The 23053-nt window shown below is 36.5% G+C and overlaps 1 protein-coding gene across 1 annotated transcript in view; it reads right to left on the bottom strand.

Moving 5' to 3' along the window:
• The window catches only part of CUNH11orf65 (chromosome unknown C11orf65 homolog), a 124162-nt gene that overhangs the window by 19075 nt on the left and 82034 nt on the right, over positions 1-23053 (bottom strand). Inside the window, exons 4-6 of the mRNA XM_029207710.1 lie at positions 12396-12449; positions 12063-12263; positions 10501-10631 (exon numbers count right to left, since the gene is read on the bottom strand). Coding sequence (XP_029063543.1) covers positions 10501-10631; positions 12063-12263; positions 12396-12449 — 386 coding nt within the window. The remainder of the gene's footprint in view (positions 1-10500; positions 10632-12062; positions 12264-12395; positions 12450-23053) is intronic.

Raw genomic sequence — 23053 nt, 5'->3', positions numbered from 1 at the left:
CCTCCATACTGTTTTCCATAGTGGCTGTACCAATTTACATTCCCACCAACAGTGTAGAGGGTTTCCTTTTCTCCACACCCTCTCCAGCATCTATTATTTGTAGACTTTTTGGTGATTGCCATCCTGAAAGGTGTGAGGTGATACCTCATTGTGGTTTTGATTTGCATTTCTCTAATAATTAGCGATGTTGAGCATCTTTTCATGTGTCTGTTGGTCATCTGTATGTCTTCTTTGGAGAAATGTCTATTTAAGTCTTTTGCCCACTTTTTGATTGGGTTGTTTGTTTTTTTGATATTGAGTTGTATGCACTATGGTGTTAATTCTTATGTTTAAATCTATGATCTTTTCCAAATGAATTTTATATATGACACGAGATAAGGATCAAGATTCATTTCTCTGCATTTGAGTATCCAATTTGTTGAAAAGAATATTCTTTTCTGGGCTTCCCTGGTGGCGCTGTGGTTGAGAGTCCGCCTGCCGATGCAGGGGACACGGGTTCGTGCCCCGGTCCGGGAAGATCCCACATGGTGCGGAGCGGCTAGGCCTGTGAGCCATGGCCGCTGAGCCTGCGCGTCCGGAGCCTGTGCTCCACAGCGGGAGAGGCCACAACAGTGAGAGGCCCGCGTACCGCAAAAAAAAATAAAATAAAATAAAGAATATCCTTTTCCAATTAAATTGCTGTGGCACCTGTGTTGAAACTCAATTAACAATATGTGTGTGGGTCTATTTCTCAACTGTCTATTCTGTTCCATTGATCTGTATGTCTATCTTAATGCCAATACCACAATGTCTTTTTTAAAAATAAATTATTTCTTTTATTTATTTTTAGTTTTGGCCGTGTTGGGTCTTCGTTGCTGCACACGGGCTTTCTTTAGTTGCGGCGAGCGGGGGCTACTCTTGTGGTGCACGGGCTTCTCATTGTGGTGGCTTCTCTTGTTACAGAGCACGGGCTCTAGGCGTGCAGTCTCAGTAGTTGTGGCACACAGGCTTAGTTTCTCCATGGCATACGGGATCTTCCTGGACCAGGGGTCGAACCCATGTCCCATGCATTGACAGGCAAATTCGTAAACACTTCTCCACCAGGGACCCCCCACAAGGTCTTGATTACAGTGGCTTTATAATAAGTCTTAAAATGAGGTAATGTAAGTTCTCCAAATTTTTTTCCAAAATTATTTTGATTATTCTAGTTCCTTTGTATTTACATACAAATTTTCAAATCAACTTGTCAAATTCCACATAAAACCCTGCTGGAAATTTTGATTGTGATTACATTGACTGTATACATCAATTTGGAGAGAACTGACATCTTAACAATATTGAGTCTTCTGGTCCATTAATATCTTATGGCTATTTGTTTATTAAGTCTTCTCTAAGTTTTATCAGCAATATTTATTACTTTTCAGTGTACAGGTCATGTAGATTTTCCCCTCAATTTAGGCCTAGGTATTTCATATTTTCTGATGCTACTGTAAATGTTTTTGTTGTTTGTTGCAATGCAATTGGTTTCTGTACCTCACAGCCTTGATAAACTCACCTATTAGTTCCAGTAGCTTTTTAGTAGATTCCTTCGAATTTGGTACTTAGATGATCATGTCAACTGTGAACAAGGACTGTTTTAGTTCTTCCTTTCCAACCTCAGTGTCTCCCCCACCACTCTGCCCTGCCACCCTTATTGCACTGACTAGGACTTCAATGCAATGCTGTAAAGAAGTGGTGAGTGCAGACACTTGTTCCTTGTGTGTGCCTTGTTCCTGATCTTAGAGAGAAAGCATTCAGCCATTCACCATTAAGTATCATGTTGGATGCAGGCTTTTTATAGATGCCCTTCATCAAGCTGAGGAGGCTCTTATCTATTTCTAGTTTGCCAAGAGTTTTCATTACAAATGGTAATTTTGTAAGTAATTTCTCTGCATCTTTTGAGATGAGCATATCCAGTTTTTTTTTTAAGTCTGTTAATATGGTGGATTGCATTGATTGATTTCCAAATGTTAAACCAATATTGTATTCCTGGGATAAACTCCATTTGTTTATAATGTTATTTATTATCATGTATCTATGTTCATGAGAGATACTGGTTGTTATTTTCTTGTAATATCTTTTTTTCTCATAAGCCTTGAGTGGTTTTATATCCAATAACACTTGCCTCATAGAAAATGCTATAAATATTCCTGTAAGTACTTCTTTAGCTGCATCCCCCAATTTTAATATGTTGTATTTTCATTTTTTATTAAATCAAAAAAAAAAAAAGTAAGTGTAGGGACTTCCCTGGTGGCGTAGTGGATAAGATGCTGTGCTCCCAATGCAGGGAGACTGGGTTCTATCCCTGGTTGGGGAACTAGATCCCACATTCATGCCACAACTAAGGAGCCCATGTGCCGCAACTAAGACCCGGTGCAGCCAAATAAATAAATATTAAAAAAAAAAGAGATTAAAGTAGTAGGAAGAAAAGTTCTTTATACTGCTGGTCCGTTCATGGTGATAGAACTCAGCTTTTGTCTGTCTGAAATGTTTTCTTCCATTTTTTTTTTCATCTTTATTGGAGTACAATTGCTTTACAATGGTGTGTTAGTTTCTGCTCTATAACAAAGTGAATCAGTTATACATATACATATGTTCCCATATCTCTTCCCTCTTGCATCTCCCTCTCTCCCACCCTCCCTATCCCACCCCTCCAGGTGGTCACAAAGCACTGAGCTGATCTGCCTATGCTATGCGGCTGCTTCCCAATAGCAATCTATTCTACGTTTGGTAGTGTATATATGTCCATGCCACTCTCTCACTTTGTCACAGCTTACCCTTCCCCCTCCCCATATCCTCAAGTCCATTCTCTAGTAGGTCTGTGTCTTTATTCCAGTCTTACCCCTAGGTACTTCATGACATTTTTTTTTCCCTTAGATTCCATATATATGTGTTAGCATACAGTATTTATCTTTCTCTTTTTGACTTACTTCACTCTGTATGACAGAGTCTAGGTCCATGCACCTCACTACAAATAACTCAATTTGTTTCTTTTTATGGCTGAGTAATATTCCATTTTATATACGTGCCATGTCTTCTTTATCCATTCATCGGGTGATGGACACTTAGGTTGTTTCCATGTTCTGGCTATTGTAAATAGAGCTGCAATGAACATTTTGGTACATGACTCTTTTTGAATTATGATTTTCTCAGGGTATATGCTCACTAGTGGGATTGCTGGGTCGTATGGTAGTTCTATTTGTAGTTTTTTAAGGAACCTCCATACTGTTCTCCATAGTGGCTGTACCAATTCATATTCCCATCAGCAGTGCAAGAATGTACCCTTTTCTCCACATCCTCTCCAGCATTTATTGTTTCTAGATTTTTTACTGATGGCCATTCTGACTGGTATGAGATGATATTTCATTGTAGTTTTGATTTGCATTTCTCTAATGATTAATGATGTTGAGCATTCTTTCATGTGTTTGTTGGCAAACTGTATATCTTCTTTGGAGAAATGTCTACTTAGGTGTTCTGCCCATTTTTGGATTGGGTTGTTTGTTTTTTTGTTATTGAGCTGCATGAGCTGCTTGTAAATTTTGGAGATTAATCCTTTGTCAGTTGCTTCATTTGCAAATATTTTCTCCCATTCTGAGGGTTGTCTTTTGGTCTTGTTTATGGTTTCCTTTGCTGTGCAAAAGCTTTGAAGTTTCATTAGGTCCCATTTGTTTATTTTTGCTTTTATTTCCATTTCTCTAGGAGGTGGGTCAGAAAGGATCTTGCTGTGATTTATGTCATAGAGTGTTCTGCGTATGTTTTCCTCTAAGAGTTTGATAGTTTCTGGCCTTACATTTAGGTCTTTAATCCATTTTGAACTTATTTTTATGTATGGTGTTAGGGAATGTTCTAATCTCATACTTTTACATGTACCTGTCCAGTTTTCCCAGCACCACTTATTGAAGAGGCTGTCCTTCTCCACTGTACATTCCTGCCTCCTTTATCAAAGATAAGGTGACCATACGTGTCTGGGTTTATCTCTGGGCTTTCTATCCTGTTCCATTGATCTATCTTTCTGTTTTTGTGGCAGTACCATACTGTCCTCATTACTGTAGCTTTGTAGTATAGTCTGAAGTCAGGGAGCCTGATTCCTCCAGCACCGTTTTTCATTCTCAAGATTACTTTGGCCATTCAGGGTCTTTTGTGTTTCCATACAAATTGTGAAATTTTTTTGTTCTAGTTCTGAGAAAAATGCCAGTAGTAGTTTGATAGGGATTGCATTGAATCTGTAGATTGCTTTGGGTAGTAGAGTCGTTTTCACAATGTTGATTCTTCCAATCCAAGAAAATGGTATATCTCTCCATCTATTTGTATCATTTTTAATTTCTTTCATCAGTGTCTTATAATTTTCTGCATACATGTCTTTTGTCTCCTTAGGTAGGTTTATTCCTAGATATTTTATTCTTTTTGTTACAATGGTAAATGGGAGTGTTTTCTTGATTTCACTTTCAGATTTTTCATCATTAGTGTATAGGAATGACAGAGATTTCTGTGCATTAATTTTGTATCCTGCTACTTTACCAAATTCATTGATTGGCTCTAGTAGTTTTCTGGTAGCATCTTTAGGATTCTCTATGTATGGTAACATGTCATCTGCAAACAGTTACAACTTTACTTCTTCTTTTCCGATTTGGATCCCTTTTATTTCCTTTTCTTCTCTGATTATTGTGGCTAAAACTTCCAAAACTATGTTGAATAAGAGTGGTGAGGGACTTCCCTGGTGGTGCACTTGTTGAGAGTCCCCCTGCCGATGCAGGGGACACGGGTTCTTGCCCCAGTCCAGAAAGATCCCACATGCCGTGGAGCGGCTGAGCCTGTGCGCCATGGCCACTGAGCCTCTGCATCCAGAGACTGTGCTGCGCAGCAGGAGAGGCCACAACAGTGACAGGCCTGCGTATCACAAAAAATATATATATAGAGAGAGAGATAGTGGTGAGAGTGGGCAACCTTGTCTTGTTCCTGGTCTTAGTGGAAATGCTTTCAGTTTTTCACCATTGAGGACAATGTTGGCTGTGGGTTTGTCATATATGGCCTTTATTATGTTGAAGAAAGTTCCCTCTGCCTATTTTCTGCAGGATTTTTATCATAAATGGGTGTTGAATTTTGTTGAAAGCTTTCTCTGCATCTATTGAGATAATCATATGGTTTTTTCCTTCAATTTGTTAATATTGTTTATCACATTGATTGATTTGCATATATTGAAGAATCCTTGCATTCCTGGAATAAACCCCACTTGATTATGGTGTATGATCCTTTTAATGTGCTGTTGGATTCTGTTTGTTAATATTTTGTTGAGGATTTTTGCATCTATGTTCATCAGTGATATTGGCCTGTAGTTTTCTTTCTTTGTGACATCCTTGTCTGGTTTTGGTATCAAGGTGATGGTGGCCTCGTAGAATGAGTTTGGGAGTGTTCCTCCCTCTGCTATACTTTGGAAGAGTTTGAGAAAGATAGGTGTCAGCTCTTCGCTAAATGTTTGATAGAATTCGCCTGTGAAGCCATCTGGTCCTGGGCTTTTGTTTGTTGGAAGATTTTTAATCACAGTTTCAATTTCAGTGCTTGTGATTGGTCTGTTCATATTTTCTATTTCTTCCTGATTCAGTCTCGGCATGTTGTGCATTTCTAAGAATTTGTCCATTTCTTCCAGGTTGTCCATTTTATTGGCATAGAATAGCTTGTAGTAATCTCTCATGATCCTTTATATTTCTGCAGTGTCAGTTGTTACTTCTCCTTTTTCATTTCTAATTCTATTGATTTCAGTCTTCTCCCTTTTTTTCTTGATGAGTCTGGCTAATGGTTTATCAATTTTGTTTATCCTCTCAAAGAACCAGGGTTTAGTTTTATTGATCTTTGCTATCGCTTCCTTCATTTTTTTCAATTATTTCTGATTTGATCTTTATGATTTCTTTCCTTCCACTAACTTTGGGGTGTTTTTTTTCTTCTTTATCTAATTGCTTTAGGTGCAAGGTTAGGTTGTTTATTCGAGATATTTCCTGTTTCTTAAGGTAGGATTGTATTGCTATAAACTTCCCTCTTAGAACTGCTTTTGCTGCATCCCATAGGTATTGGGTCGTCGTGTCTCCATTGTCATTTGTTTCTAGGTATTTTTTGATTTCTGCAGTGATCACTTCGTTATTAAGTAGTGCATTGTTTAGCCTCCGTGTGTTTGTATTTTGTTACAGATCTTTTCCTGTAATTGATATCTATTCTCATAGTGTTGTGGTTGGAAAAGATACTTGATACAACTTCAGTTTTCTTAAATTTACCAAGGCTTGATTTTTGACCCAAGATATGATCTATCCTGGAGAATGTTCCATAAGCACTTGAGAAAAATGTGTATTCTGTTGTTTTGGGATGGTATGTCCTATAAATATCAAATATCAAACAAGTCCATCTTGTTTAATGTATCATTTAAAGCTTGTGTTTCCTTATTTATTTTCATTTTGGATGATCTGTCCATTGGTGAAAGTGGGGTGTTAAAGTCCCCTACTATGGATGTGTAACTGTCGATTTCCTCTTTTATGGCTGTTAGTATTTGCCTTATGTATTGAGGTGCTCCTATCTTGGGTGCATAAGTATTTACAATTGTTATATCTTCTTCTTGGATCGATCCCTTGATCAATATGTAGTGTCCTTCTTTGTCTCTTGTAATAGTCTTTATTTTAAAGTCTATTTTGTCTGATATGAGAATTGCTATGACAGCTTTCTTTTGGTTTCCATTTGCATGGAATATCTTTTTCCATCCCCTCACTTTCAGTCTGTATGTGTCCCTAGGTCTGAAGTGGGTCTCTTGTAGGCAGCATATATATGGGTCTTGTTTTTTTATCCATTCAGCCAATCTGTATCTTTTGGTGGGAGCATTTAATCCATTTACATTTAAGGTAATTATTGATATGTATGTTCCTATTCCCACTTTCTTAATTGTTTTGGGTTTGTTATTGTAGGTCTTTTCCTTCTCTTGTGTTTCTTGCCTAGAGAAGTTCCTTTAGCATTTGTTCTAAAGCTGGTTTGGTGGTGCTGAACTCTCTCACCTTTTGCTTGTCTGTAAAGGTTTTAATTTCTCCATCAAATCTGAATGAGATCCTTGCTGGGTAGAGTAATCTTGGTTGTAGGTTTTTCTCCTTCATCACTTTAAGTATGTCCTGCCAGTCCCTTCTGGCTTGCAGAGTTCCTGCTGAAAGATCAGCTATTAACCTTATGGGGATTCCCTTGTGTGTTATATGTTGTTTTTCTCTTGCTGCTTTTAATATGTTTTCTTTGTATTAATTTTTGACAGTTTGATTAATATGTGTCTTGGTGTGTTTCTCCTTGGATTTATCCTGTATGGGACTCTCTGTGCTTCCTGGACTTGATTAACTATTTCCTTTCCCATATTCGGGAAGTTTTCAACTATAATCTCTTCAAATATTTTCTCAGTCCCTTTCTTTTTCTCTTCTTCTTCTGGAACCCCTATAATTCGAATGTTCATTCGTTTAATGTTGTCCCAGAGGTCTCTGAGACTGTCCTCAGTTCTTTTCATTCTTTTTTCTTTATTCTGCTCTGCAGTAGTTATTTCCACTATTTTATCTTCCAGGTCACTTATCCGTTCTTCTGACTCAGTTATTCTGCTACTGATCCCTTCTAGAGTATTTTTAATTTCACTTATTGTGTTGTTCATCATTGCTTGTGTCCTCTTTAGTTCTTCTAGGTCCTTGTTAAATGTTTCTTGCATTTTGTCTATTCTATTTCCAAGATTTTGGATCATCTTTACTATCATTATTCTGAATTCTTTTTCAGGTAGACTGCCTATTTCCTCTTCATTTGTTAGGTCTGGTGGGTTTTATCTTGTTACTTCACCTGCTGTGTGTTTTTCTGTCTTCTCATTTTGCTTATCTTACTGTGTTTGGGGTCTCCTTTTTGCAGGCTGCAGGTTCGTAGTTCCCGTTGTTTTTGTTGTGTGTCTCCAGTGGCTAAAGTTGGTTCAGTGGGTTGTGTAGGCTTCCTGGTGGAGGAGACTAGTGCCTGTGTTCTGGTGGATGAGGCTGGATCTTGTCTTTCTGGTGGGCAGGTCCACATCTGATGGTGTGTTTTGGGGTGTCTGTGGCCTTATTATGATTTTAGGCAGCCTCTCTGCTAATGGGTGGGGTTGTGTTCCTGTCTTGCTAGTTGTTTGGCATAGGGTGTCCAGCAATGTAGCTTGCTGGTCGTTGAGTGAAGCTGAGTGTTGGTGTTGAGATGGAGATCTCTGGGAGATTTTCGCCATTTGATATTACATGGAGCTGGGAGGTCTCTTGTGGACCAGTGTCCTGAAGTTGGCTCTCCCACCTCAGAGGCACAGCACTGACTCCTGGTTTCAGCACCAAGAGCCTTTCATCCACATGGCTCAGAATAAAAGGGAGAAAAAGCAGAAAGAAAGAAAGAAGGAGGATAAAATAAAATAAAGTAAGATAAAATAAAATAGTTATTAAAATAAAAAGTAAGAAATAATTATTAAGAAAAAAAATTTTTTTAAAGTAAAAACAAAACAAAACAAAATGGATGGACAGAACCCTAGGACAAATGGTGAAAGCAAAGCTATACAGACAAAATCTCACACAGAAGCATACACATACACAGTCAGAAAAAGAGGAAAAGGGGAAAAAACAATATATCTTGCTCTCAAAGTCCACTTCCTCAATTTGGGATGATTCGATGTCTATTCAGGTATTCCACCTATCCAGGGTACATCAAGTTGATTGTGGAGCTTTAATCCGCTGCTCCTGAGGCTGCTTGGAAAAATTTCCCTTTCTCTTCTTCACATAGCACCCGGGCCTCAGCTCTGGATTTGGCCCCGCCTCTGCATGTAGGTCACCGGAGGGCGTCTGTTCTTCGCTCAGAAAGAATGAGGTTACAGGAGCCGCTGATTCGGGGGCTGTGGCTCACTCAGGCCACGGGGAGGAAGGCCCATGGAGTGCGCGGCGAGCCTGCGGCGGCAGAGGCCAGCAGGACGTTGCACCAGCCTGAGGCACACCATGTGTTCTCCAGGGGAAGTTGTGCCTGGATCTCCGGACCCTGGCAGTGGCAGGCTGCACAGGCTCCCCGAAAGGGGGTTGTGGATAGTGACCTGTGCTCGCACACAGGCTTCTTGGTGGCGGCAGCAGAAGCCTTAGCGTCTAATGCCCGTCTCTGGGGTCCGCACTGTTAGCCGCAGCTCGCACCCGCCTCTGGAACTCCTTTAAGCAGCGCTCTTAATCCCCTCTCCCCACGCACCAGGAAACAAAGAGGGAAGAAAAAGTCTCTTGCCTCTTCGTCAGGTCCAGACTTTCCCCCGGACTCCATCCCGGCTAGCCAGCCGTGGTGCACTAACCCCTTCAGGCTGTGTTCACGCAGCCAGTCCTCTCCCTGCGCTCCGACCAAAGCCCGAGCCTCAGCTCCCAGCCCCCAGCCGCCCCAGCGGTTGAGCATACAACCCTCTCGGGCTGGTGAGTGCCCGTCGGCACTGATCCTCTGTGCAGGAATCTCTCTGCTTTGCCCTCCGCACCCTGTTGCTGCGCTCTCCTCTGTGGCTTTGAAGCTTCCCCCTCCGCCACCCACAGTCTCCGCCTGCGAAGGAGCTTCCTAGCGTGTGGAAACATTTCCTCCTTCACAGCTCCCTCCCGCTGGTGCGGGTCCCGTCCCTATTCTTTTGTCTCTGTTTATTCTTTTTTCATTAGCCCTACCCAGGTACGTGGGGAGTTTCTTGCCTTTTGGGAGGTCTGAGGTCTTCTGCCAGCGTTCAGTGGGTGTTCTGTAGGAGTTGTTCCACGTGTAGATGTATTTCTGATGTATCTTTGGGGAGGAAGGTGATCTCTGTGTTTTATTCTTCCGCCGTCTTCCCCCTCGTGTCTCTCCATTTTTATTTTTAAAAGATATTTTTGGTGAGTTAGCTGATATTATTTTTTCTTCTCAGGGATATATTTTCCTGCTTCTTTGAGTGCCTGGTAATCGATTACTATATGGTAGACATTGTAAATTTTATAGATTTTGACCACTTGAGTTTATTGTGTTCCTTTAAATATTTGGGGGCTTTGTTCTTATACATTGTCAAGTAAACTTGGAAACAATTTGATTCTTTTGAGACTTGCTTTTAATATTTGTTAGATAGGTCCAGAATGACTTTTAGTGTAATCTGTACAAGTCAGTTTCTTTAGGGGAGAAAGAAAGGTTGAGAATGGTATAGAGTGGGTCTAGTGGGTCATATTAAAGTTATCTCATATATAAGAGTAAATGCTGATTTTCATATCTCATGTTCCAAAAGATTATGATTTCCTTGTGGTCAAAGAGAACCTGTCTTTTCCCGTTTATATCCCAGAGATTAACAGTGTCTAGCAGGCATTTATTATATATTTACTTTCTATGTATTTTAAAAAATACACTGTAATATTTCATCTTATTTTTAAAGTAACATGTAGTTACTTTAGTAGTGATAGCAGTCTAAAAAAATGACTGTATACTTCTTTAGTAAGTCTAAGTATTTCATCAACTTACATTTGCTGCATCCATTGTATTTTTCTAATTTTTCTTTTCTTTTCTATATCTTGCCTTCTCTTTAATTTAGAGAAATGGAATTCACTTTCCTTTTTGTCTCCCACCATTACATTTTCAGTAGACTTCCAAAACTATTGAGAAATGATAAATGAATACACAAAATATTGGATTACTGATTATGAGGTTATCTGACTATAGAAAAGAACTTCTATGTGTTCAGTAGGAATATGCCAAGATAGAAATAGAGGAGAGGATAGACCCTTTTAAGATATTTCTAATTAAGTGAATGGCACATTGAACCTTAAGAGGCACATGCCATAGGAAAATTAGTGTACTGAGGTACTATTTAATAAGTATTTGTTGAATGAATAAATGAATAGACATATTCTAAGAGTGTTTTAGTTTCTCATAAGAACAGATCTGACCAGTAGGTGCTATTGACTTTTGAAGACTCTAATCCTCAAGGAATATGGGCACACTCAAAGAATACAGAAATCTCACCATTGTGTCCCAAGACTTTGTGGTTTCCCCTGTTTGACACTTTATACTGATTGCCTGTTTTCCTATTTCCAATTCATTCTTCCTCCCTCACCACATACACATTAAATAACAAAGAGGAAAGTTTGTTACCCCCCACCGCACTCTGAACTTGCCTCTATTAAATCACATATTCACTGTACTGTACTGAAATATCCTGTTTACTTGACTTTCTCCTTAATTAAAAGCAAACTACTTGAGGGGAAGGACTATTCTTATGTACTATTGCTTCCCAAGCATCTAGTACAATGCCTGACATCTGGTTGGTATGCAATAAAGTTTGTTGAATGAATGAATGAATTCACACTTTGATCATTTTCACTTTTCATACTTAGTATATTCAGTATACTACATTCTACAATCTGTATACCAGAGATTGAGGATTTGAATGAAGATACTTGCGGCTATATAAACAAATATCCAGAGCTATAGAACCAGATAATGTTAACTTTAAAAATATAAGCTTACAAATATCCTTAGATAGAAATTATTTCCACAAAAAGATTAAATATGGGTGTCTATAGAAAAGTCCTAGAATCACATATATGAATTAGGAACTATATATATTTAAAATCATTCTGTTCATATGAGCACATGTTAAATTTTCCAACATCATGAAAACCCAAATGATCTCCCACTAGTGTCTGCTGTTACAAGCTCTATAGAGAAAATGGCATATTATTCTCAAGAACCCTCACCTCTTGTTCAAGGATTAATATAGAATCAACAACATCTTCAGATTTGCTTTGTTATAAAGATGGGTAATAGCTGAATGCCACAGAGTATCTAAAGATAGCCTAGATTCAAAGATGACTATTAAAAGTAGAAGTAAATGTAAAAAAAAAAAAAGATATATTGCTGTATCTTGAAGTATATTAGTAACCACAGAATAGTTAAGTAAATTTTATCAGTTAAATTAGTAGGATTCATTATTTTTAAAAATAATCTAAAAATTAATTTTCAGAAAGACAGATAGGTTTGTAAGCACATAATATTCAAAATTATTAATGTTTATCTTTTCTTACTTTATCAGAAACAGGCCTCCAGCCATTGTTCTCTGTACGACGATACCAGCCACTATAATCCTCTTCCTGAAGATTATCACTTTTAATATGAGATGTATGTTTTGCTGGAAGTTTTGTGTAATCTCTAGGGCTATTAGCACACAGATCTTCAATATGTCTGTGAGTGAAAATTTTATAGTATATTTCAGGTGGAAATTTAACCTATAGTTGGAAAAGTTCAAAGGACCGTTTCAATTTAATTAGAAAAATGGTTTATGTTTTTTCAAATTACATCTTTTAAATTTCATGTAAATGTGCTTTAAAAGTACTAAATAAGAATTTATCCATACTTACACCACCTAATCTGAATCGTACATTAATGCCAGCAGCAGCATCTAGAAGTTCTGCCTATAAAAAAAAATTAGTCTTCAACATTCTGTATATATCAGTTCACAACTTCTCACTCTATAATGTTAAACAGTTGTTGGATATTGATTATTTATGAAATAGATGAAGTGAATAAACCTCAAATAGTTAATTTTAAATCAGAAAGTATCTTAGGATTTATTTTCTTATAGATACTCAATAAGTAAAACAGCTTACATTATAACTGGGAAAATAATACCAAACTATGTTTCCTTTCTATGTAATGTAAAAGTGTAAAAGTCAGGTGATTTGTTAGTCATAAAACAGAAGTTTTTTAAAAATTCCTCAAATATATGATTTTCATATTAAATATCTTCCAGGTAAATTCAGAGAAAAAAATGTGACTGGTGAATCTGAGTTAAACAACAGATGACCTTTCCTAGCTAGCTTTTATTAAATCAAAAATCCATGTTTAAATTTTGTAAGAATTGTATATAATTGGTCTTCTAAATTTTAGTGCCCCACACCAAATGGAAAGTAGAGAAAAAAATTATTGGTCCCCAGCCTGTCCCCTGATTATACTAAGTTAGATGAGAAAACAGATGTTACCCTAAATTGTTCAGCCTGAAAGACAACATTAGTTTTGCATAATTTTCTCCTGGCTAAAAGTTACACACACACAGACACACACACACACACACACACACACGGTGCCTGACTTATGATGGTTTGACTTACAATTTTTCATCTTTATGATGGTGCAAAAGTGGTACATATTCAGTAGAAACCATACTACTAATTTTGAATTTTGATCTTTCCCCAGGCTAGTGATACACTGTATGATACTCACTCTGTCCTGTGATGCTGGGTAGCAGCAATGAAAGAGACAGAGAACACAAAATACTAATATCAGAAATGAAAGACGGGTCATCACTACTGATTCCGTGGACACTAAAATGATAATGAACAAACATTATGAATAATGCTATGCTCACAAATTTGATAACCTAAACAAAATGGATTGATTCCTTGAAAGACACAACCTACCAAACCTCACATAAGGAGAAATAGACAATATGAATAGATCAATAGCTATTAAAGAAATTTAATGAATAATTCACCTTTCAAAGTAGAAAACACCAGGCCCAGATTGGTTCACTGGTTAATTCTATCAAACATTTAAGGAAGACAGCATAGTGGAAATCACCCAAGCTGAACAGAGAAAAGAAAAAAGAATTTAAAAAATGAGGATAGCTTAGGAGACTTCTAGGACAACATGAAGCATACTAACATTTGCATTATAGGGGGTCCCAGAAGGAGAAAAAAGAGAGAAACCGGCAGAGAATTTATTTAAGGAAGTAATATTTGAAAACTTCCCTAACCTGGGGGAGGAAACAGTCATCCAGGTCCAGGAAGCATAGAGAGTCCAAAACAAGATAAACCCCAAGAGGTCCACAACAAGACACATTATAACTAAAATAGAAAAAATTAAGGATAAAAGAGAATCTTAAAAACAGCAAGGGAAAACCCACTAGTTACATGCAAGGGAACTCCCATAAGACTATCAGCTGACTTTTCAGCAGAAACTTTGCAGGCCAGAAGGGTGTGGCAGAATATATTCAAAGTAATAAATGGAAAAAAACCTACAACCAAAATTACTCCACCTGGCAAGGCTATCATTCAGATTTGAAGTAGGTATAGAGGTTACAGACAAGCAAAGGTAAAAGAGCTCAGCACCACTAAACCAACTTTACAAGAAATGTTAGAGGGACTTCTCTAAGTGGAAAAGAAAAGACCACAACCAGAAATATAAAAATTAAGAAAGGAAAAATCCAAACACACAGTAAAGCTAGTAGATCAACCATGTATAAATGCACAATAAAGGTAGTAGATCAACCATGTATATAAGACAAAAGTAGTAAAATATCTAAATTCACAATAAGGAGTTAAGGGATTCAAAAAAAAGATGTAAAATATATCAAAACCATTAAACATGAAACATGGTGGCAGAAGTACAAATGCAGCTTTGTTAGAATGCTTTCAAACTTAAGAGATCTTCAAATTAAAAAAATATATATGTAGACACACACACCTCATGGTAATCACAAACCAAAAACCTATAATAGATACACACACAAAAAAGGAGAAAGAAACCCAAAAAAACCATAAAGATAGACATCAAATCACAAAGGAGGAGGGCAAAAGAAGAAAGGAAAAAAAAAGAACTTCAAAAACTACCAGAAAACAGTGAATAAATGGTAATAAATACATATTTATCAATAATTACTTTAGGGACTTCCCTGGTGGTCCAGTGGTAAACAATCTGCCTTACAATGCAGGGGACTCGGGTTCGATCCCTGGTCAGGGAACTAAGATCCCACATGCCATGGGGCAACTGAGCATGCATGCCAAAACTACTGAGCTCATGCACCTCAACTAGAGAGCCTGCGTGCCACAAACTACAGAGCCCATGCACTCTGGAGCCCATGCATCACAGCTAGAAAAGAGAAAACTCTCATGCCACAACTAGAGAGAAGCCCACATGCCTCAACAAAGATCCCACATGCTGCAACTAAGACCTGACTCAGCCAAAAAATAAAAGTTTTAAAAATTTAAAAAATAATTACTTTAAATGTAAATGGACTAAATGTAAATGGAATATTACTCAGCCATAAAAAGAATGAAATTGGGTCATTTATAGAGATGTGGATACAGAGTCTGTCATACAGAGTGAAGTAAGTCAGAAAGAGAAAAACAAATATTGTATATTAACACATATATGTGGAATCTAAAAAAATGGTACAGATGAACCTCTTTGTAGGGCAGCAATAGAGATGCAGACGTAGAGAATGGGCAGGTGGACATGGTGGGGAAGGGGAGGGTGGGATGAATTGGGAGATTAGGACTGACATATATACACTACTATGTGTAAAATAGCTAGCTAGTGGGAACCTGCTATCTTTCCCTGTTATAGCATGAGGAGGTCAGCTCAGTGCTCTGTGATGACCTAGATGGGTTGGATGGGGGGTGGGTGGGAAGGAGGTCCAAGAGGGAGGGCTATACATATAACTGATTCACCTCGGTGTACAGCAGAAAATAACACAACATTGTAAAGCAATTATACTTCAATTTAAAAAAATCTGTATAGGAGAGGAGATTTCCACCTCAAAGTTGGGGTAGTCCACAAACATAGGAAGATGCACAGAAGTTGGGCAGCAAAAAGTGGGAAAATAAAATGCCCACCTGTGAGAAAAAAATATAAATATATGGACACAGATATACACAACTCAATGTAATCACAAACCAAAAATAATATATACACACACACAAAAAGGAGAAAGGAACCCAAAATAACATAAAGATAGCCATCAAGTCACAAGGGAAGAGAGCAAAAGAAGAAAGGAGAGAAAAAGAACTACAAAAGCAACCAGCAAACAATGAACAAATGGTAATAAATACATATTTATTAATAATTACTTTAAATGTAAATAGACTAAATGCTCCAATTGAAAGATATATGGCGGCTGAATGGATACAAAAACAAGACTCTACAAGAGACCCACTTCAGATCTAGGGACACATACAGACTGAAAGTGAGGAGATGGAAAAGGTATTCCATGCAAATGGAAATCAAAAGAAAGTCAGGTAGCAATACTTAGACTAAATAGACTTTAAAACAAGGACTGTAACAAGAGACAAGGAAGGACAGTGCATAATGATGAAGAGATCCATCCAAAAGGAAGATAAAACAATTGTAGGAACACTTAAATATATAAAGCAAATAATAACAGACATAAAGGGAGAAATTGACAGTAACACAATCACAGTAGGGGACTTTAACACCCCATTTACATCAAAGATAGATCATCCAGACAGAAGATCAATACGAAAACACTGACCTTAAATGACACATTAAACCAGATGGAGTTAATAGATACATAGAGTACATTCCATCCAAAAGTAGCTGAATACACATTCTTTTCAAGTGCATGTGGAACGTTCTCCAGGATAGATCACATGCTAGGCCACAAAACAATTGTCAATAAATTTAATAAGATTGAAATCATATCAAATACCTTTCCAATCACAACATTATGAGAAAAAACTGCAAAAAACACAAACATGGGAAGGCTAAAGAATATACTACTAAACAACTGGATCACTGAAGAAATCAAAGAGGAAATCAAAAAAATACCTAGAGACAAATGAGAATGAAAACACAATGACCCAAAACCTATGGGACACAGCAAAAGCAGCTCTAAGAGGGAAATTTATAGAGGTACAATCCTTCCCTAGAACATGAGAAAAATCTCAAACAATCTAACCTTACATCTAAAAGAACTAGAAAAAGAAGAACAAAACCCGAAGTTAATAGAAGGAAAGAAATCATAAAGATCAGAGAAGAAATTAATGAAATAAAGACCAAAAAATAAAAACATGAAAGATTAATGAAACTAAGAGGTGGTTCTTTGAAAAGATAAACAAAATTGATAAAACTTTATCCAGATTCATCAAGAAAAAAAGAGAGAGGGCTCAAATATATAAAATCAGAAATGAAAGAAGTTACAACTGATACCACTGAAACACAAAGGCTCATAAGAGATTACTACAAACAACTATGCACCAATAATATGGACAACTTAGAAGAAATAAATTCCCAGAAACATACAGTATCCCAAGAATGAATCAGGAAGAAATAGAAAATATGTACAGACCAATTACCAGTGATGAAATTGAATCAGTAATTTAAAAACCCCCAACAAACAAAAGTTCAGGGCCAGACAGCTTCACAGGTGAATTCTGCCAAACAGTTAGAGAAAGGTTATCTTTGATCATTCTCAAACTACTCCAAAATGAAAGAGAAGAGGATAGAATGCTTCCAAACTCATTCTATGAAGCCAATATCATTCTGATACTTAAACCGAACAAAGACACCACATAAAAAGAAAATTACAGGCCAATATCACTGCTGAATACAGATGCAAAAATCCTCAACAAAATATTAGCAAACTGAATTCAACAATACATTAAAAGTATCATATATAATAGCTGTGTGACTTTGGGAAAATCATATAACTTCTTTATGTCTTGGTTTTATCAGCTGGAAAATAGTAATATCTAGCCCATAGATATTGCTTGGTGATAAATAAATGAGATAATGTCTGTGTGAAGCAATGGCACATAGTAGATACTCAGTAAAAAAACCAAAGAAGTATCATATACAATGATCAAGTGGAATTTATCCCAGGGATTCAAGAATAATTCAATACCTATGAATCAATCAATGTGATACACCACAGTGATATATTGGAGAATAAAATTCACATGATTATCTCAATAGATGCAGAAAAACTTTTGAAAAATTCAAATCAATTTATGATAAAAAAAATCTCAACAAAGTGGGTATAGAGGGAACATACCTCTACATAATAAAGGCCATATATGAAAAACTTACAGCCAATATCATACTCAACGGTGAAAAGCTGAAAGCATTTCCTCTAAGATCAGGAACAGGATAAGGATGCCCACTCTCACCACTTTCATTCAACATAGTATTGGAAGTCCTAGACACAGCAATCAGATGAGAAAAAGAAATAAAAAGAATCCAAATTGGAAAGGAAGAAGTAAAACTTTCACTGTTTGTGGATGACATGATACTATACATAAAAAATCCTAAAGACACCATCAAAAAACTATGAAAGCTAATTAAGGAATTAAGTAAATTTTCAGGATATAAAAATAATGTACAGAAACCTGTTGGGCTTCTATACACTAACAATGAACTATCAGAAAGAAAAATTAAGGAAACAATCCTACTTACAATTATACCAAAAAGCATAAAATATGTAGGATAAAATCTAGCCAAGAAAGTAAAAGACCTGTACTTGGAAAACTATAAGACACTGATTTAAGAAACTGAATATGACACACATAAAAAATAGAAAGATATATTCTGGTCATGGAATTAATATTTCTAAAATGGTTGGGGAATTCCCTGGTGGTCCAGTGGTTAGAACTCAGTGCTTTCACTGCCAAGGGAACAGGTTCAATCCCTGGTCAGGGAAAAAAGATCCCACAAGCCATGCACCTCCCCCCCAAAAAATGGCCATATTACCCAAAGCAATCTACAGACTCAGTGCAATCCCTATCAAAATACCAATGGCATTTTTCACAGAACAAGCACAAATAATTTAAAAATGTGTATGGAAACACAAATGACCCTGAACAGTCAAAGCAATCTTGAGAAAAAAGAACAAAGCTGGGGGAATCACCCTCCCTGACTTCAGACTATACTACAAAGCTACAGTAATCAAAATAGTATGGTAGAGGCACAAAAACAGAGACATAGATCAATGGAACAGAATACAGATCCCAGAAATAAATCCATGCACCTTTGGTCAATTAATCTATGACAAAGGAGTCAAGAACAAACAATGGAGAAAAGACAGTCCCTTCAATAAACGGTGCTGGGAAAACTGGACAGCCACATGTAAAATAATGAAATAAGAACATTCTCTAACACCGTATACAAAAATAAAATGGATTAAAGACCTAAATGTAAGACCAAATACTATAAAACTCCTAGAGGAAAACATAGGCAGAATACTCTTTGACATAAATTGTAGAAGTATTTTTTTTTGATCTGTCTCCTACAGCAAAGGAAACAAAAGCAAAAATAAATGGGACCTAATTAAACTTAAAAGCTTTTGCACAGCAAAAGAAACCATCAACAAAACAAAAAGACAATCTATGGAAGAAAATATTTGCAAATGATATGACTGAAAAAGGATAATATCCAAAATATATACAGAGCTCATAAAACTCAAACAAGCAACCTAATTAAAAAGTGGGTATTTTCCCCACTTTTGGAAAATGAATAGACATTTTTCCAAAGACATACAGGTGGCTAACAGGCACATGAAAAGATGCTCAACATCGCTAGTCATTAGAGAAATGCAAATCAAATCCACAATGAGATATCATCTCACACCTGTCAGAATGGTTATCATCAAAAAGAACACAAATAACAAATGTTGGCAAGGCTGTGGAGAGAAACAAACCCTTGCTCACTGTTGGTGGAATGTAAATTGGTACAGCTAGTGTGGAAAACAGGATGGAAGTTTCTCAAAAAATTAAAAATAGAACTGCCATATGACCCAGCAATTCCACTCCTGAGTACATATCCAAAAAAACGAAAAACACTAGATTGAAAATATACACGCACCCCAATGTTCACAGCAGGATTATTTACAATAGCCAAGATATGGAAGCAACATGTATCCATCAACAGATGAATGAACAAAGAATATGTTTATATGTATATATACACAATAGAATCCTCTGCAGCCATTAAAAGATGCAAGTTTTCCACTTGTAAAAACATGAATGGACCTAGAGAGTATTATGTTAAGTGAAATAAGTCAGACATAGAAAGACAAATACTCTATATTATCACTTATATGTGGAATCTAAAAAATAAATGTATATAATAAAACAGAAACAGGTCCACAGATATAGGGAACAAACTAGTGATTACCAGTGAGGAGAGGTAAGGGGGAGGGGAAATATGGAGTAGGGGACTAAGTGGTACAAACTATTATGTATGAAATAAGCTTCAAAGATATATAGTACAACACAAGGAATATAGCCAATATTTAATAATACTTATAAAAGGAGTATAACCTTTAAAAATTGTGAATCACTCTGTTGTACACCTGTGACTTGTATAACATTATACATCACCTATACTTCAATTAAGAAAAAAAAAAGAAAAAACCATAATGTACCACCTCATACCTGTCAAAATGGCTTTTGTCAAAAAGATAACAAATAACAAGTGTTGGAGAGAATGTGGAGAAAAAAGGAACCCTTATGTACTATTGTTGGGAATGTAAATTGGTGCAGCCACTGTAGAAAACAGAATGGAGATTTCAAAAAATTAAAAATGGAATTAACATATGATCCAGTAATTCCACTACTAGGTATTAATCTGAAAAAATTAAAATACTAATTAGAAAAGATACATGCACCCCTATGTTCACTACAGCATTATTTATAATAGCCAAGATATGGAAGCAACCTAAGTGCCCATGATTAGGTGAATGGATAAAGAAGATGTGGTACATATATACAATGGAATATTACTCAGCCATAAAAAGAAGGAAATCTTGCAATTTGCAACAACATGGATGAATGTAGAGGATATTATGCTAAGTGAAACAAGTCAGACAGAGAAAGACAAATACTGTATCATTTCATTTATATGTGGAATCTAAAAAAAACACAAATGAACAAATAGAACAGAACAGAAAGAGAGTTGCAGATACAGAGGACAAATGAGTTGCTGCCAGAAGGGAGGGAGGTGGGAGAAGAGAGAATAGGTGAGGGAGATAAAGAGGTACAAAATTCCAGCTGCAAAATAAATGAGTCACACATGTGAAATGTACAGTGTGGGCAAAATAATCAATAATTATGTAATATCTTTGTATAGTGATATCAAATCTACACTTAGGCTTCCCTGGTGGCACAGTGGTTAAGAATCCACCTGCCAATGCAGGGGACATGGGTTTGAGCCTTGGTCCGGGAAGACCCTACATGCCATGGAGCAACTAAGCCCGTGCGCCACAACTACTGAGCCTGCACTCTAGAGCCCACGAGCCACAAATGCTGAAGCCCGCACACCTAGAGCCCATGCTCCATAACAAGAGAAACCACCACAATGAGAAGCCTGCACAACACAACCAAGACCCAACACAGCCATAAATAAATAAATCTATCTACACTTATAGTGGTGATCATTTTGAAATGTGTAGACATATTGAATCACTATATTGTGTAACAGGAAGTAACACAGTGTTGTAGGTCAATTATAATAAAATACAAACTCACAGAAAAAGAGATCAGATTTGCGGTTACCAGAGGCTGGGGGGAGGGGGAGGGGGCGCTGGATGAAGGCAGAGAAAAGGTACAAACTTCCAGTTATAAGGTAAATAAATACTAGGGATGTAATGTAAAACATGATAAATATAATTAACACTGCTGTATATTATATATGATAGTTAAGAGTCCTAAGAGTTCTCATTACAAGGAAAAAATACTTGTTTTTCTATTTCTTTAGCTCTGTATCTGTATGAGAGGATGGATGTTCTTTAAACTTATTGTGGTAATCATTTCATCATGTATGTAAGGCAAAATCATTATACTGTACACATCATACAGTGCTGTGTGAGAATTATATCTCAATAAAATTAGAAGAAAAAAAAGAACTACCATAAAATCCAGCAATACCCAAAGAAAATAAAAACACTAATTCAAAAAGATATTTGCCAACCCTATGTTTATTGCAGAATTATTTACAATAGCCAAGATATGGAAACAACATAAGTGTCCATGCATAGATGAATGGATAAAGAAGATGTGGTAATGGAATATTAGCCATAAAAAGAATGAATTCTTGCCATTTTTAACAATATGGGTGGGTCTAGAGGGTATTATGCTAAGTTAAATAAGACAGAGAAAGACAAATAATGTATGATTTTACTTACATCTGGAATCTGAAAAACAAAACAAACGAACAAACCTAATAAAATAGAAACAGACTCATAGATACAGAGAACAAACTGGTGGTTGCCAGAGAGGATGAGGGGGTGGAGGGATGAGCAAAATAGGTGAGGGAAATTAAGAAGTACAAACTTCCAGTTATTAAATAAAAAGTCAGGGGATATAATGTACAACATAGGGAATATAGTCAGTAATATTTTAATAATTTTGTATGGTGACAAATGGTAACTAGACTTATCATGGTGATCATTTTGTAGTGCATAAAATATGGAAACACTGTGTTGCACTATGTTGCACACCCAAAACTAATAAACTAATATAAATCAATTATACTTCAATTTAAAAAAATTGATGAGGAATAACTCCAAGTTAAGGCAAGTAGAAAAGGAACAGAAGGAGGGGACTTCATGGTGTTTCTTCTGTTTCTGTACAATTTTATTTTTAAAAAGAAGTCCCCAAGAAAAACCTTCAGCAAACTAGAATAGACAGGAACTTCCTCAAATTGATAAAGAACATCTACAAGAAACTTACAGATAACATCATACTTAATGGTGAGAAATTAGTCCCCTGACTATTCCTACTCAGCATCATACTGGAATCCTAGATAATTCAGTAAGATAAGAAAAGAAATGTGCAAAAACTGAGAACAGAAATAAGAAACTATCTTTGTTCACAGATAACATGAGTGTTTATATAAAATATCTCAGTGAACCAACAAAGAAACTCCTGGAACTAATAAGCAATTATAATAATGTTGGAGGATACAATGTTAACATAACAAAAGTCAACTGTGTACACCGGCAATGGACAATTGGAATTTGAAATTAAAAGCACAATGCTAAAAGAATAAAATATCTAGGAATAAACCTACCTAAGGAGACAAAAGACCTGTATGCAGAAAATTATAAGACACTGATGAAAGAAATTAAAGATGATACAAATAGATGGAGAGATATACCATGTTCTTGGATGGGAAGAATCAACATTGTGAAAATGACTCTACTACCCAAAGCAATCTACAGATTCAATGCAATCCCTATCAAACTACCACTGGCATTTTTCACAGAACTAGAACAAAAAATTTC

Source organism: Monodon monoceros, unplaced genomic scaffold (assembly GCF_005190385.1).
Source record: "Monodon monoceros isolate NGI ecotype Baffin Bay Population unplaced genomic scaffold, NGI_Narwhal_1 Super_Scaffold_7, whole genome shotgun sequence".
Classification (NCBI taxonomy): Eukaryota; Metazoa; Chordata; class Mammalia; order Artiodactyla; family Monodontidae; genus Monodon; species Monodon monoceros.
This window is presented reverse-complemented; position numbering and strand designations above follow the sequence as displayed.